General features: G+C 44.7%; 1 protein-coding gene across 2 annotated transcripts in view; it reads left to right on the top strand.

The window, feature by feature from the left end:
* KIRREL3 (kirre like nephrin family adhesion molecule 3) overlaps positions 1 to 17,071 on the top strand; it is a 759,605-nt gene that overhangs the window by 499,870 nt on the left and 242,664 nt on the right. For both annotated transcript variants that reach the window (XM_084611890.1, XM_084611891.1), the window contains 2 exons: positions 7,962 to 8,111; positions 12,463 to 12,612. In XM_084611890.1, the coding sequence (XP_084468016.1) occupies positions 7,962 to 8,111; positions 12,463 to 12,612 (300 nt within the window). The remainder of the gene's footprint in view (positions 1 to 7,961; positions 8,112 to 12,462; positions 12,613 to 17,071) is intronic.

The raw sequence follows: 17,071 nt of genomic DNA, 5'->3' as shown, positions 1-17,071 counted from the left end.
AAACGCTCTTGGAACCCCTGCATAAGGAAGCAAAATGCTTTAGCAGTGACAATGTGGTCTGCAAGACTGATTGGCACTCCTGAAAGACCTGGGACTGGATCCTCAGCAGATGTAAATCAGGGTAGCTCCCTTGTCTTCAATGAGGTTTCCCATATAGAAAGGGCATAAGTGTCTTGAGTGCAGAAGAGCTACCCTGATTTACACCAGTTGAGATCCTGGCCTGCAAACAGAGGGGACTCTGTCAGTTTAAGAATCTGTGGCAATGTAAGTAGTTTTGAAAGAATTAGTTCAAGCTGAAATTGGAATTTTACATTGAACTATTGTTGAACATTCCACTGATTTTCCAACTGCCCTTTGTGACTTTTGACAATCTCCCTCTATAGCACTGGGCTGGAAAAAGTGTCCGTTTTTTAGGGCTTGTCTACATGTTGTGGTCTAACTGCCCTGTGTAGATCCTGCTGGCACATGCTAAAGGTCCCTACATCAAATTAGGACCACAGGCACAGCATTTTATATCCACTTTGCACCATTGTAAATGGTCCAAATCCAAAGTACAGGGTAGTACCGAACTGGGCCTATAGAGTGCTTGGTCCTCCATTTCCGAGAGAGGATTAGGGTGTGTTGTATGAGGGACTTAACAAAAAGAGGGACTTCCAAACATGAGCCACTTTCTAGCTGTCTTCAGAAGCCCATGGCCTCGGTCTGTTCTCTCTTTACTCCCAGAACACTGTCTACACTGCAGCTTCCACTGGTGCAGAGTGTAGCCCAGGCCTGTGAGTCTGCACACAGCCAGCCTGAAGCAACAGCCCAGAGGTGTGAGCTGCCCCATTTGTTTCGGGGCGATAACTCTGGAGCCTAGTGTTGGCAGTATAGATGGCAACACCGTTAAAAGTTCTTCCACTGCTGATGGCTTGAACAGAAACATTCTGCTAAAGTGAAGTCCTGGAGATTGGGGACAGTAGGAGCATGTCTCTTCCTTGCACACATCACACACTGCCTTTGTGTGATTCTGGAGTTCACTAGCAATGGAAATAGTCCGTCTTATCCCCAAGTTGCACTAAGTGGGAAAGCGCATCTCATGTGAGGACTCTGCACACTTGTTCAGTGGCTTTACTGGAGGCAACCTTGACTTAGGCTCCATCCACTGAAGGACTCGGAATCAGGAAATTCATTTACAGAACACTTGTCACCTTGACTTTATTACAAGATAGTTAAAAGCTGTTCTATGGACTGGCCTCATAACCTGAGAACTCTGGACTGACCCCTACACTTTAGCCTGCTTAGAGAGATACAGTTAAGTCCCATCTACCCTCCACCCTTCATCCAGGTTGTAACTGAATCCCTGAGTTGGTGATATTTGTAGTGTTGATGGGACCTTGGGTGAAAATTGGTTTCATGTAACAGTTATCTGCATCAAACAAAACAGAAGGAGGGAAAAAACAGGAGCCATATGCTGAATTTTCTCTCTAATTTTCCATAGACATCAGCTGTCCTCTGAAACAAAGAGGGGGGGGGGGAAGGCTTCATTTTTGATAGCAATTACCAAATGAAGTCTCTGCTTAATGGACATTTTCAGAGGGCATGAACACCACTTTGTGTATCTGCCTTCTCATTACAACTCTGGCAGCTCCCAGCTGACAACCTGATCATTCTTGCTGATAAAACAATCTTTTTTGGTTATTGCCATGCTCCAGCCTATCCCCAGTCAACTGAGTTGCCTGGAGAATTGTTGAGATTAAGGAGCAAGCCATGAAATCGCAGTTAGCAGTGGGGAAAGAAGAAAAAATTGCAAAACTCACTTGCCTCCTCCCTCTTGCTTTCTCGTTCCCCCTTTTTTTTCCTTTGGTGCCAACAGCACTTTTTCCATTCTGACTCAAAACCCCAGGAATAAGGGGGGGAACAAAACCCAGAGCTGATTAGAATTTCCTATGAAATCAAATTTGTAAAGCTTAAATCAGAATAAAAAAGTGTTACTAGCAGGATTCAAGGCCAATCTGATTGTTAATGAGACTCCTCGGAGACTGAACTAGAATCTCATCAGGTCAAGGAAATGTGATACTGTTGTGCAACAAATCTTCCGCTTCCTATGATGGGAGGCTCAGAAGTAGTCAAAGAGGTTTGTTTCCAAGGCCCCAAATCTCATCCCTGTGCTCTAAGGTATGCTTGGATTAAAGAATTCCCTTGTCCCCATGCTGCCAGCACTACAGATCAGCCAAGTCTCTCTGTCCCTTAGGACTCTGACTTCCTCTTGTAAAGGAGACTAACCACCTCATGAACTCCTAGGGAAAAACCTCAGCTGATTGGCCTGCAGTAGCCTCATTAGAAAGTGAGACCGTAAGGAGCCTCTGCCTACCTGTACAGACACATGGTCAGCAGCCCAAACACATGCAGTGCAGCATCAAGGTTAGAACCCAGACCTTTGCCTTTAAAAACTCCAGGCTTCTGCAGCATGAGCAGAATAAGAGTCTCTATTAGGCGTGCAGGTACCAAGGTGCTACATGCCCTAGAAATACCTTGGAAAAGATGTTACCAGGATCTTGTCTAAACACAAAGTTGCACTGGTGTAGCTGAAGCCTTGTCTACATGGAAAAGTTGCACCAGTATAACCTAAGGTGTGAAAATAAATTGAGTGACACTGGTACAAACTCCTGTGTGGATGGTCTGATTTTCATCTTGATGGGGGCTTTTATTTTTTCCTGAGTCCATTGGGAACATGTTTAAGTTAAATTAAAGTAAGCTGTTCTTAAATTGAAATATGAGCAGCCACACTGTGGCTGTCATGGGCTTAACTATATCTATTTTAAAAACTGATTTTAATTAACTGATGCAACTTTCCCTTATAGACAAGGCCTAAAAGCTGGTTGAAAACCAGCTTAGCTGTAAAACCCTTCTGTCATCCCACTTAAATCTGGTTTATATAGATTTACCTTAAATCCTTATTGAATTAAGCTAAATTGATTTAAATCAATTAAAACCTGATTTATAAGTGTCCACAAAGAGGTTTACCTTGGTTTAACTAAATAAATTAAAAAATAAAAATCTTCTGTTACCCTGGTGCACACACAAGGCCTCCAATTAGTATTTGTGTGTGCTTTGCCCTATGGCTTCCAGTCCATAGAGGGTAGTGTTGTATATTTCCTCTAGTCCTGCTCCATTTAACCTCCAAGTAGACATGCAATCCACTCCATAACCTGGTTCCCCTTGCTTCCAATCAATCATCCTTCAGGTTATCCAGGCAACTTCAGTCCACCCTGCACACCAGCATTAGCAAAAAATCATAGGACTGGAAGGGACCTCGAGAGGTCATCTAGTCAAGTCCCCTGCACTCATGACAGGACTAAGTATTCTCCAGACCATCCCTGACAGGTGTTTGTCCAACCTGCTCTTAAAAATCCCCAACGATGGAGATTCCACCACCTCCCTAGGCAATTTATTCCAGTGCTTAACCACCCTGACAAAGTTTTTCCTAGTGTTCAACCTAAACCTCCCTTGCTGCAATTTAAGCCCATTGCTGCTTGTCCTATCCTCCGAGGTTAAGAAAAACAATTTTTCTCCTACCTCCTTGTAACAACCTTTTACGTACTTGACAAAGTAAATTATTATAAATTATTATTTAAGTATAATTATTAATCTGGATTGTTTTTAATATGGTAGTGCTGAAGGACCCCACATGGGGGCTAGGGCCCTTATTGCTATACAAATAACACAAGACAAACTTCACAATAGAGGAAACAGACCAGAATCTCCCATTGATTCCCATAATGCAGGTTCAGGTCCCAGGTGAATAAACACAACCAAGAGGAGTGGGGAATGGCAGGACAAGGTAACAGCAGAGACAGGTGCATTGGAATAAACTGGCAGTTACTAGTCCAGTGAATGCCAGCTAGTAGCAATGTGTAGATTTTGTGGCAAAGCTAGGTCTGCTGCTGGGATTTACAAATAGATGAGGGGGAAAAGTGCTCTAAACTAAAACTGTGACCCTAAGGGGTTGCGTGCTGGACATCACCACTCGCTGCTTCCTATCTATTTAGATTTCTGACATGACAAGTGGCACCTGTCTGGCCTCTTGGCACCTCTGACAAATATTTTAAAATACATTGACTCAGTATATCACCCCTAAGCTATTGCCTGCTGAGAGTTGTAAACTGCTCAGAGCAGAGACCTTGCATTTACATGTCTGTAGAGCACCTGGCTAACCTTCTTCACTATAGAAAGAAGCATAATGGTAGGCCAAGTTAATCCTCAAGCATATAGAGTTCACAAGAGTATGGTCCAGCCATCAGATGATAGTTCCTAATTGTGCTGCTACATAGAGGGGCCTGATTCTCCCTGGTCTTCTACCTTGTACAGTCATTTACAGGCTGTTTTCTGATCTGGTAGCAATTTATGCCCACACTGAACACATTTTGCACTGGTGCAAACCAAAGAGCTAACAATCTAAATAGAAGACCGGAGATGGATAGAGACTGATGGAGGAACACCAGTAAACAGAGACAACATTGGTCACCATGATAGGCAGTGGACTAGCAAAGCAGCAGCCTAACCGGCGTCAGGATTTTTGGAGGCATCACAGCAAAGGAGAGTTGGGAGGAGGAATTTGGAAGAGGATAATGAGGTAGCTTTGCAAATGTTTATGGGGGTGGTGGGGCTCCACCCAGGTGTGAAGGGTAGCATGGGAGGAAGCTCTGAGGATCTGTTTGAAAATGTAACATGGGTGGTGAAGGCTGGCATCATGAGCCAATTGGAGGTGAGCATCGATAGCTTGGAAGCAAACGAGAGCTGATGGGTTGGGGGAATTGCCCATGAAGGGCCTTGAAAGTGAAGCCGAGCAGTTTGTTTGATGTGACAGGGAGGAGGGAGCCAGTGGGGGTATGCAAAGAGGGATAATGCGGTCAAAGTGGCAGTCCAGATGATGATCTTTGCAGCAGCAGTTTGAGTGGGATAAGACTGCATCTACCAAAGCCAGAGAGCAGGATGTTGCGGTGATCAAGATGTGAGATGAGAGCCTGGATGGGAGTTTTAGCTGTGTCCTCCTCACTGTAGTAGCTGGAGACCTTCCAGAAGTGCAGTAGCCAACATGTGTCACATGTGGTTTGTTTGATCATCATTGATTTCACTGGAAATTGCTGGCCTGAGTTTCAGAGATGCACTTGCATCTCCTGTTAAAGTCAGTGGGAAGTGCAAGTGTCCAGAACGTTTGACAATCATGCCGAAAGCTTTTTTCTTTGTAAACTTCCCCTCCACCAGTGCAGAATGATACATAAACACACTAACCACCACACCACAAACCCTATCAGTATGGGGTCCCACATATAGATTCTATTCAGGTCTACTTTGTCAGAACATGTTTTTATTTTCAGTTTTCTAATACATGTTTTTTCTAGCTCATATCTGGAAGCAAGATGTGGTCTGATCCAAAACACCAAATGGGTGTTCTAATCTGGACCTGAGTTTATCACCAAAGGACCATCCTTAGAATCAAGCCATGCAACATTCGGGTGCCTCCATAATAATCTTCTGGAAATGTCTAATACTAAAGCGGGTTTTGCTAATAGGGCTCAATGTTATATTGAGGGCCCTGATTCAGCAAAGCACTTAAGTGGGTGCTCAGCTGTTAGCACATGCTTACGTTCCACTGAAATCAAAGCACCTGAAGCTAAACACGTGTGACACAATGGTGGGTGTGTCATTTCCGGTCTCTTCTGTGCCCATTCCACAGAGGATACGAGTCCGCTACAGCCCCAGTTATAGCGCTTAACTCAAACTAGAGCAGCTTGTGCTATTCGCTCTAGAGCTGCCCCGTTCAACACGGTGGCTGTCACATGCGCTAAAGTGCTCTGCTAAATAGGGAGAGGATTGTTCACAAATTTTAAATTTAAGCACTTGCTTAACTGCTTTGTTGAATGGGGACCATTATTTCTGTCTGATTTCCGGTGTATGCAAAGACGCCAGCAGATGCTGAGAGGTTCCAATCCGAAGCCAGTGGAAAAGAGAGGATCATTGCTTAAACACTAGTGGTAAATTAGGGCTCTCGATAGCTTTATTCCATAATAGATTCTCAATTATGCGTCCTGAATTAGAAAACAAGAGAGAAGTGGGAGCCAGTATCTGCAGCAAAGAGGACCAGGGTCCTCTAATATTAGGTATCAAGATAGCTGCCTCTGATAATTGAGCAGTTTTTGCATTTATCTCTGGATACAAAGGGATGCTGTCTAGTTGTTAATGAGGCACTTACAATCTCCCTCATGCATGTTATCCCAGCAGTCCCAGTGCCTGTCAGGCTGAGCAGGGAGAATGTGCGCCATTTTCTCTGCCCCCTGGTGATGCCACAGAGTGGGGGTGAGGCCTCATTAGGCTGCTGAAATCTTAGCAGACCCCAACAGAGAATGTTCAGAGGAAACATTTCAATCGCTTTTAACTTTGGGATGTGTAATGATTCTCTGTCTCTCTCCGTTCCTCCCCTGCACCCCCCCCCACACACACACACACTTTACCTATGGGGTTGTGCCTCCAGGAAGGCTAGTGACGTGTGCAGTGCCGAATGGCTTATTTCATTCAGCCATTTGAGCAAAAATAAAGTTGGACTTATTTCTGAAGCTGAAAAAAATGTGTTCGTCTGGTTGGGATCCCCCCCCTTAACTCAATTTTTTTCTCTCCTTTAACGCAAAAAGAGCTACAGGGATTTTCCTTCAACTTTGGGCAATTAAAAAATACCCTCCATTGTATGCTGCGGCTGAGCATGAATTGTTCACGCCCATTGAAAGCAGTTTGGCGATGGATCCAAGCAAGTGGAAAGAGGTGTTATTCAAATAGATGTAGCAACAGAATAAGGACAGTTTTTGCTGTTGGGAAAGCCCTTGGATTGTTATGGCGACGGTGCTAATTTATAGATTCCAAAGCCAGAAGGGACCATTGTGACCATCTAGTATGATCTCCTGCATAGTGCAGGCCAGAGATCTGCCCCCAAATGATTATATGAATAATGAAATGCCAGGTGCCGAATCAATGGGAGAAGAGCACAGTAAACAGAAGTGGGCCCCAGATTTTTTTTAAACTGCCAATTAATTTCAGGTGCCTCCATTTCCAGGTGCCCAGTTGAGTCAGCTTGGGCAGCACTCAGTCACAGATCCCATTGAAGCATGGGTGCCCAGCAGCTCAGAACATCAGACCCAAGGTGTCTCAAGGTAGAAACTCAGAATTAACAGGCACCTCTTAAAACATAAATCTAAATGCATTGAGCTGTGGTCAACCCCCTCTCCCCTGCCCAACACATACACCTTTCAGAGTGTCTACCCTGAGCTAGCAGTCAATAGCACTTTCAGAAGGAGCTCTGAGTGCTTCAGTAGGTCTGAACATCTTTTTTCCTGGGTGCCAAATCCAGACACACTCCACATGGGCCAAACTGTCTCAGACTGGATGAAATTCTTCTCTGTGCCCAGTGCCATTAAATCCTCAATGGAAAGCTAAAATGGGATTCAAGTGGGGCATAGGCTGTGTGGGAGGTAGTGTGTCTTTGGGCTAAGGATTTAGGGGTCAGAGGTTCTACAAGCAGTGAACAGGGTGAGCTGGAAGCAGCTGGTGAAGAGGCTGGAGAATAGGCATCATAGCTGGGGTTCAGTGAATGGAATTACCTGGGGAACTCTTTGCTGCTGGGTTTGCCAGCTCTGTTGAAAGTGAACAGAATGTGTGCAAACACTGAATAAAACAGACCAGGAGAAAACACCATGTCATGAATTTCTCTCCCAGTCAGGAGCCAATCCATGCTGAACTCTGCCTGGGATTGTAAGTGGCTTGTTCATAATCACAGCAATAAGGGTCACAGAATTTAGTCCTGGGTTGCTAATGAAGGGGATACATGATCTTGCACCCCAAGCCTCTGAATTGCATTTTAAACACAATACATCTTTGCAGGCTTTTGGGTGCAGCATTTGACCTTCTTGCTGTTTTTTGTCTTTCTCCAGGCCAAGCATCTTCCTTTACGCAGCAGCCTCAAGATCAGGTGGTAATAGCCGGACAGCCCGTGACTCTGCTGTGTGCAATCCCTGAGTACAATGGCATTGTGCTGTGGATTAAAGATGGACTCGCCCTAGGAGTAGGCCGGGATCTCTCAAGTAAGCCTTGCAAGATTCCTCTGTCCTCTTCCACTCAACAGATGAGCTGTCAGCAATGGGCAGGTCTGCGAGGCAGACAGGCTGAGACTGATGCAAGGGCGAAATGTGCACTATTTAAAGAAGGGGTAAAAATTTCAAAGACTGTTAAGTGGTATTAAAGCCCCGATGCCCAGAGGTATTTAGCCACCTAACTCCCATTTAAGAATCCTTTTAAGGAACTGGGCCTAAGAGCCTAAGGTATGGCTGCGCTGCAATTAGACACCCACAGAAGGCCCATGACAGCTGACTTGGGCTAAGGGGATGTTTAATTGTGGTGTAGATACTTGGGCTGCAGCCTGAGCTCTGGGACCCTCCCACCTTGCAGGGTTCTAGAGCCTGGACTCCAGCCTGAGCCCGAATGTCTACACCTTAATTAAACAGCCCACTGAGCCCCTCGTCTGGCACAGGCCAGCTGCGGGTGTCTAATTGCATTGTAGATATACCCTGAGCCTCACTGAAAATCGATGGAACTTGGGCTCCTCTGTGCCTAAATCCCTTTTGAAAATTGGACTTTGGCTCCTAAGTCACTTAGGTACCTTTGAAAATGTTACCCAAGATCTTTACTTTGCCACTTGGTTACCCACAGGCTGGAATTATTTAATCACAAACAAGGCTCATGGCAGTTGAAAGGTTAATGCAGATGGACAAGACTCCTAAATAAAGCTGGTCAAGAAATCTCTTTTATTTCCCATGAACAATGTTCATTTCTGGTGAACCATTTCATGGGATTTGGGGGGGTTGCATCTAACACTCTCAAACTGGGGGGGGAAAAAGTTCAACAACCGCCACCCAAAATTTCAACGCAAATGCTACTTTTCAGAGGAAAATAGTTTGTAGTTTTGGGACAAATTTTTTCCACCAGTTCTATTCCTGAGTTCTACTCCCCCTGTCACCTGGTAAATGAGACTCTGAGCAAAGCACTGAACCAAGGGTGGGAGCCACCGAGGAACTTTTAGGTGCCTAGAAAAGCACAGGAACAACGCTCCAATCCACAAAGCCAACTTAGGCACCTAGGCTCCCTGTACAATGAATGGGAAGATATAGGTGCCAGGATCCACAAAAGACAACAGGGAGCCACCTAAACTAGCCAATGGGAGATGCTGACGAGAGAGGCGTGTGCTAAGTCCTGCCCCCCCCCATTGGAGTTCCATGCCTAAATCCAGTTGCTGGGAGGTGTCTAGCTCTGTGAACCACAAATGCCTGAAGTCAGGGTGCTTATGCTGTTTCTTGAGGGAATGAGTTAAGCACCTGCCTTGTCCCACACACAGTCTCCAGAGAAGGAGACGGTGCTGCAAAAGGTAAGGTGGCCACCATGATCTCTTCCCCCCGCCCCTCTCCGGATTTTGAATCTGACCCAGTCTGGTAGGTAGCCTATGAGCACACCTACTGGATCACCCATGGAATTCAGGCTGCCGAACACCTGCCTTCCTCCACTTTGTGTATCGCTCTGCGGCATAGGAGATAAGTGTCTGGAGGCCTAGCAGGAGGCAGCAGTGTGCATGCCTAGAGAAAGAAATGCGGTTTGATATTTGGTTGCATGGGTGTGTTCTCCCTGTGTGTTGTCCCAGCTCTGTGCAGACATTTGGCACAGGAGACCTTGAGCAAACCGTCCAATGACCACAAAGCTCCATTAAGGTATGAAGGCACACAGCCAGTTTTATTGTCGACGAAACACAGTAATAGCACCTGGAAGGATACCTGAGGATACTAAGACATGTATGCCCATGACAATGGACACAGCTCAGTCAGTGGCGGGACTTTCCACAGTCCCCTAGATTGGCCAAAGATACTCCTTCTGAGATACATATTTGTACCCTGATATAAACAAGTTACATACTGTTATCCTGACCTTATGTTTTAGGAGGGGTCAGTGTGTTTCTGTTATCCTTGGCGAATGTTTTTGTGCCATCCTTAATATTGGGATGTGTTTGGGTGAGTTCTCTGTACTTCGCACTTCTTAGGAATGTGTATTTCTGCACTATCAGACCTGTTTTTGCCAAATTCTGTGAGTAGGTCCTGCCTCATAGCAGCCCTCTGATACAAGGGCTTATGTCTCAGGCTCTCTTCCTACTACAGGTGCCAAGAGAACTTTTACCCTGAAAATGCAGGCGCCGTGTTTAGGTGCCTACCGGGTTCAGCAGAAGTTTTGTTGATTGCAGTAGAGCCAAAACTGAGATTTTGGCACCTAAACTCAAGACTTAGGTGCCTAAGTACCTTTGAAGATCTGAGCCCAAGTGCTTAACTTTAAGCATGGGCTTAAATCCCAGTGACAGATAGAAATGACGCATGAGCTTAAAGTTAAGCATGTGCTTAAATGCTTTGTTAATTATGGATCTACTACAGTAAATAGTGCTGACAACTTTTCCCCATCCCTCCTGCCCTCCAAGTAAACTCATCTGGCTGGGGCATGGAAAGGAAACAATGTCTGAAGTGCAGGTGCAAACCACTGCATCTTTACAAACTGCTCCTGAAGAAAAATGAATGTTTATCCAGGTGTTGCCTGTGGCACATAGTGTTTGGGAAATATATATGCAAATGTTGCAAAACAGGCTGTCATTCATGATATCTGCATGGCAATTTCAGATGCTGCCTATTTAAATGTCTTGTGTTTTTCCATCTGTGTGTATTGCAAACACTGACCCATGTGATAATACTGAAAACTTTTCATACCAGAGAACACCATAAACAAAAGCAACGTGTCTCCATTTTTGCATGCCAAATCTGAAACCCATAGGGCCTGATTTACAGAAGGGCTGAGCACCAACAGTTCCCATTGAGCTTCATGGAAGCTGTGGGTGCTCAGCACCTGTGAAAATGGGGCCCCAGAGTGCACAAAAGCACTGGCCGCTTCTGATAGTGGACAATCATTTCTGAGCGCAAGTTAGTGGAAGAGGTGAGAAGCGAACCCACATTATCATTTTCGGTGACTTTAGACTAAGGTCTAACGCATGCTCCCTTCTTTCCTTAGTCACTGCTCTTGTCTCAGACTTGCCTGAATGCGCAATCCCTTCTTTAAAGCCATTTCAAAGCTTGATGCAGTACATTTCCATGTACATTAGAGATCTGAACTTTCCCTGCAAGACATTGCATGGTGAACGGGTAACAACTCCACTGAAGCTCCTGGCTTGTGCAAACAACTTGGACAATTAGCAAATCTGGGTCTGCTTTAGCAAGAGAAATTGCCAGCTTGCATGATACCAGCTCAGCTAGTCACCTAATTAGCTAACTACAAACAAACCCATCATTTGTATTTCTTACAGTTCAGGAGAGCAAATCCTGCTTTTGAGAGCTTGCAAAACAACAAAAACACGAGAGTGCCAAGATGCCTGCACCACGTGGTGCATTAATCATCATCAGCTAGGGAAGACCTGGGCAATAGAATCCTTCGCTCCAACATAGTTCAGGCTACCAGCAAAATGAAGTTGGTGATGGTTATGACTCTCAATTCCTCATTAGGCCTTGCTCCAGAAGCTTGTTAAGCACATGCTGCACTTTAAGCTCATTGAAAATAATGGAAGTACTTGCTTCAAGTTCAACAGCTGTATCCTGTGTATTGGATCAGGGCCCTCAAACTTGCTGCTTTTAGCACCTTCAGTCTGAGCGCTTTGGAGACGTTAATGAACTAGGTCACCCGGCAGGGCAGTGGCAGAACCACGAATAGTGGGATTAGTGGAGTTGCTCACCTTGGAAGCCTTTTGCAGCATGATATTTCTAACCAATGCAAATATCAGGGCAATGACAGCAAGAGGCAGAGATCCTGGGAAAGGACTGCCTGTTACAGATGCGGCAGGCCCCTGGTCTGATTCATTCCCATGTTTGGTTTCCTTTCAGGTTTCAATGAGCTGATAAGCATGAATTCGCTTCACTTTCTGCTGAGACCTTCCTTCTCAGATACACATTAAGTGTGACCCTTGAACTCCTGATAAACTGCCAGTGTGGCCCTGTAAACAGCCACACTAGCAACATAGCTCAGTTGTTGCTTAAAGCTCACCCCCTTTCTGGGGTGTTCCTTTTTATTCCTTAGCTTGAATCCCTTCCTGAATTCCTAGGGGTGTCCCTGCAGCACCTGCTATCCCCACATCTAGCTCTCCTTCATCTTAAAGGAATTCTCAGTATCCTACAATGAGACCCACGCGATCTGGCTACCATGATGAGTCAGCAGAATGGCTCTGCACCTCAGTTAAGGTGCCTAGAACCTGATAGCTGGTCACAGGCCCTGTGCTGGGGAAAGTCTGGGAATCTTGATTTACATTACAAACTCTTAATTATCTAGCTATTACTGCCTGGCTACAGCCTTACTTGTATTTTGCAGGCTATCCGCGCTATTTGGTTGTGGGGGACCATTTGTCGGGAGAACATCACCTGAAAATCCTGAGGGCAGATCTCCAAGATGATGCCATTTATGAGTGCCAGGCCATTCAGGCGGCCATCCGATCCAGACCAGCCCGGCTGACTGTTCTTGGTAAGTCCTGTCTCCCTCTGGCATGGGCATGCTGGGGGAGTTATTTTGTTTTCTTCCTTGGGATTGCAATGAGTGGCTTTTTCAAAATGTATTTCTTTGGTAAACCAGCTGGTTCAGAAAGGAACTCATGGTCCGAGCTATCTGCGCAGCATATTGATCTGAAGAGGGAATGTATAAGGAGCCCATGACCCATACACAGCTGAAGTAATCTTAGGATAAATCACACATACAGAGCTAGAACCCTGGTACTTCAGCTCTGCAAGTATAGGTGCCAATTCAGCAAAGCACTAAGCACACACATAACGCTAAGCACATAAGCGGTCCGTGACTTCAGTGGGATTGTGACAGCACGAGGTCCCATCCTATCTTCTGCTCTGTCTATACAGAGTATTCAGTTGTCTATTTACATTGTTCTTCCCACCACCATTACTCATCCATACACCACATCTGCCCCTCCTCAGTCTTCTGTCCAGGAGAGGAAAGGGAAGAGATCTCCCCACCCAGAGATCCTTCTTGGTTCTGGCTTCACTAGCTTGCCTCTCTGCCCAGCACATCTTTCCTGTGCTGCCTCCTACCCTCTGCTTTAATGTACTAATTAGCTTTTAGTCCTCTGCAGCCCATTCTAATCTGCTAATTAGGTCCACTCCCAGAGGAATTAATTGCTGTTTAAGTGATCAGAGTGCTGGCTCAGCTGCTGATTCCCAGCACTCTGACTCAGGGCTCAGTCACCTGCTTAAAGTTACATACATCATGCTTACCTGCTTGGCTGAATTGGGCCATAAGAGTCTACCACTTCAAGAGAGAGATTTCTCAAGGCTGGTAGTAGTAGTAGGTTCTTTACCCTCAGGCCATTCACAAGAGGTCGATCTCTCTCTCTCCCTCCCTCCCTAATGCACAGCCCACTGCTGAAGGGAATGTGCATTGTGGGATTGTAATGGAAGGACTTGCTGTACTGGTTTACTGGCACTCTGCCAATATACTGTGCTGGTGAGGGGCTTGTGTCCCTGTGGGAAGGGGAATAACTATGCTGGTAAAAGTGGAGGGTGTTGTTATAAGGACACAAAATTTAAATGTGGATATGTGTCGGCGGGAGGTTTGCTAGTAAAACTTTCTAGTGCAGACTAGGCCTTAGTGAAGCTGCTGAGGAAATGTAAGTATTTTGCTTGAAATTTCAAAAGAAATGTTTTGTTTCACAAAAAAACCCAGAATTTTTCTGATTTTTTTTTCCCAATGAAAAACCAAAACATTCCCAATTTTTTGGTAAAAATTTTCAGTTTTCAAAAAGCAAATGCTTTTGGGATTTGGGTGGAATTCCTGTGGAAATTTTCCTTTATTTTTGTGGAAAAAAGAGAATTTTTTTTTAAAAAAAAAAAAAACCACTTTGATGGAAATGTTTTGATCAGTTCTAATTATTAGTGAGCAAAAAAACCCACTTCATTAATAACATTTAAATTGTGCATCAATGGAGTATATCTACCAGAGAAAATTACTTCTAATTTATAGATATAATTTCCAAAGAATAATTCTTTGAACTCAAACAGCCTCTAAAGCATGAAAGAAATCTGGAAATGAACAGGAAAGTAACACAGTCCTATTATTCATGCCCTATACTCCTTCTCCACTTAAATCACCCCATGCTAGCTACTTCTCCGCATCTTCCCTAATCTGTGTCTCCTCCTTGTGTTGTGTAATAATAATATGTTACAGAAGACATACAAAAGAAATAATGTTCTTTAATTAGAACTAAAGATTCCAAAACGAATTTAGTCCCAGGGTGCATAAGCATACGTCAGAACTGAGAGCTATTGCAACATGTCAATTTGAGCAGTAAAACGTTTTTATGGATCAAAGGGAAATCATTATTATCTGTGGGGTTATGGAACGTGTTGGATAGATGTTCAAGTGAATATACATGGTACTTGCTAATTGGCACATTTACCTAGGCTGTTCAGCGGCTCACATTTGTAGTATCTTTCTTCTTTTAAGTATATTAAAGTTATAGCACACTGGAATATGAGATTTGCAAACTCCTGGCAATGTGTTCCTCTTAACTTTACATGTATTTATGCAGGTGGTCAGGGGACATTTAAGATTGGCTAAGGAGGTGTCTGTGGTAAATCGGATGAATCATTAGCGGTCCATTGACAAAAGTTTGAGTACCTTTGTATTAGGACACCTTGTCCATCTGTCTGTCATCAGGAATGAAGATGAAGCTAGCCACAGACTACATTTAGTGACTCTGGCCGGCCCTCAGTGGGTATGTAATGAGCAGGAGCCCTGTGTATTGGGAGAGAGGTCTGCTGCCTAACAATCGGTTGATAACATTTGGTGCATTGAGCTACAGGTATAATTTACTGTGCATTAGGGAAGCAAAGGGCATATTTATACAGGAAAATGGAGAGAAATTTCAGGTAGTTACCAGAGTATAATGCCACCAGCTGTGCAGATATTTCTCTTTAATTCAAATCTTGTTCATGCGGATTCAACTGGCCTGCTTTATTTCTGAGTTAAGTGAGCTCCACAAGCATCTCCATGATGAGATGGGTAGAGTATTCCTCAGTTACAGTGCACTGGGTGAGGGACAGTATGTGGGACAGGCTACATAAGAACAGCCATACTGGGTCAGACCAAAGGTCCACCTAGCCCAGTATCCTGTCTTCTGACAGTGGCCAATGCCAGGTGCCCCAGAGGGAATGAACAGAACAGGGAATCATTATGTGATCCATCCCCTGTCGCCCATTCCCAGCTTCTGGCCAACAGAGGCTAGGGACACCATCCCTGCCCATCTTGGCTAATAGCCATTGATGGACCTATGTTCCATGAATTATCCAGTTCTTTTTTGAACCCTGTTATGGTCTTGGCCTTCACAACTTCCTCTGGCAAAGAGTTCCACAGGTTGACTGTGTGTTGTGTGAAGAAGTACTTCCTTTTGTTTGTTTTAAACCTGCTGCCTATTAATTTCATTTGGTGACCCCTAGTTCTTATGTTTTAAGTAGGAGTAAATAACACTTCCTTATTTACTTTCTCCACACCAGTCATGATTTTATAGACCTCTACCATATCCCCCCCTTAGTCATCTCTTTTCCAAGCTGAAAAGTCCCAGTCTTATTCCTCTCTCCTCATGTGGAAGCTGTTCCATACCTCTAATCTTTTTGTTCCCTTTTTCTGAACCTTTTCCAATTCCAATATATCTTTTTTGAGATGGGGCAACCTCATCTGCACACAGTATTCAAGTTGTGGGCGTACCATGGATTTATATAGAAGCAATATATTTTCTATCTTATCTATCCTTTTCTTAATGATTCCCAATGTTTTGTTAGCTTTTTTTGACTGCCACTGCACATTGAGCGGCTGGTCTAGTTATCACTTAAGTCAATGTAATTTAAATTGTTCAGGGGTGTGAAAAAGACACCCCCCCGAAGTGACGTAAGTTACATCAACATAAGCGCTGTCCACACTGGCACTATGTCTGCGGAAGACCCTCTTCCACCGACATAGTTTCCATCTCTCTCAGAGGTAGAGTAATTATGCTGATGGGAGAGCGCTCTGAGACTTGTCCTGAGTCACTGGCTCTGCTGCATTGAGTGTAGATCAAGGAGTCGAGTCTTGCTCAGACAAATAGCATGATCTTGGCTAAGTCACTAAGGACAGAGATTTCAAATTGGGTGCCATTACCAGGTAGGCAAGCGTCATCTCTGACGATCAGATCCCTTACTTAAGTGTCTAAATATGGACTAATGCACCTAATTTTAATTTGAGAATGTTGGCCATAACTTCTCTGAGACAAATTCAGTGGGGTTGCACAATGGCTGTAAGTCAGGGCAAAATCTGAGGAGTCTGAATATACCCCTCTGTAAAATACGTGTAATAATAGCTGCCCATGTTTGTGTGTGCTTTGGGATCCTTACGTGGCAGACATATGGAAATGCCAAGTATCACAGCTGGCAGTGAAGACTGCTGATTTGACTGGCCAAGTGGAGGCAGGATGTAAAATCACTTCCGCTAGCTCTTTCCTGGTCACTGTATTACCCAGCTTAACATCCTGCCTGTAGAGGGCCCCATAAGGGCCAAAGGAGACAAAACGAAAGTAGCATCCTGAGCTTGGAGGATCCTGGGTTGTGGGCAGAGCCAGAGGCTGCACGGGAACAGGAGCAGTAGCCTGGAGGCAGCAACTTGGGCACTGGCTGCAGAGAGAAGGCTGGGCCCTTGGCTGCTTCCCTGCCTGGCTTTCAGCCCTATAGCTAGCTGTCTGTTGTGCTTTCTAGCAGGAGACCAACAGTATCAGCGGCAGGAATTTAAAGGTCAACAGCTGCAGGAACTCATGGGGTGCTGTTACCATATTCCTTGTACTGCGCTGCCCCTAAGGGTTGGGAACTGCTGATTTGATCATTTTTTGGTAGAGTTAATTGGAAGATATTCTTTATTTTTCCACAGAAAAATACCAATGAAAAGGGGAAAA

Source organism: Lepidochelys olivacea (assembly GCF_965140295.1).
Source record: "Lepidochelys olivacea isolate rLepOli2 genome assembly, chromosome: 22".
NCBI classification, from domain to species: domain Eukaryota; kingdom Metazoa; phylum Chordata; order Testudines; family Cheloniidae; genus Lepidochelys; species Lepidochelys olivacea.
The sequence above is the reverse complement of the archived record's forward strand: the minus strand, read 5'-3'. Positions and strand labels throughout refer to the sequence as shown.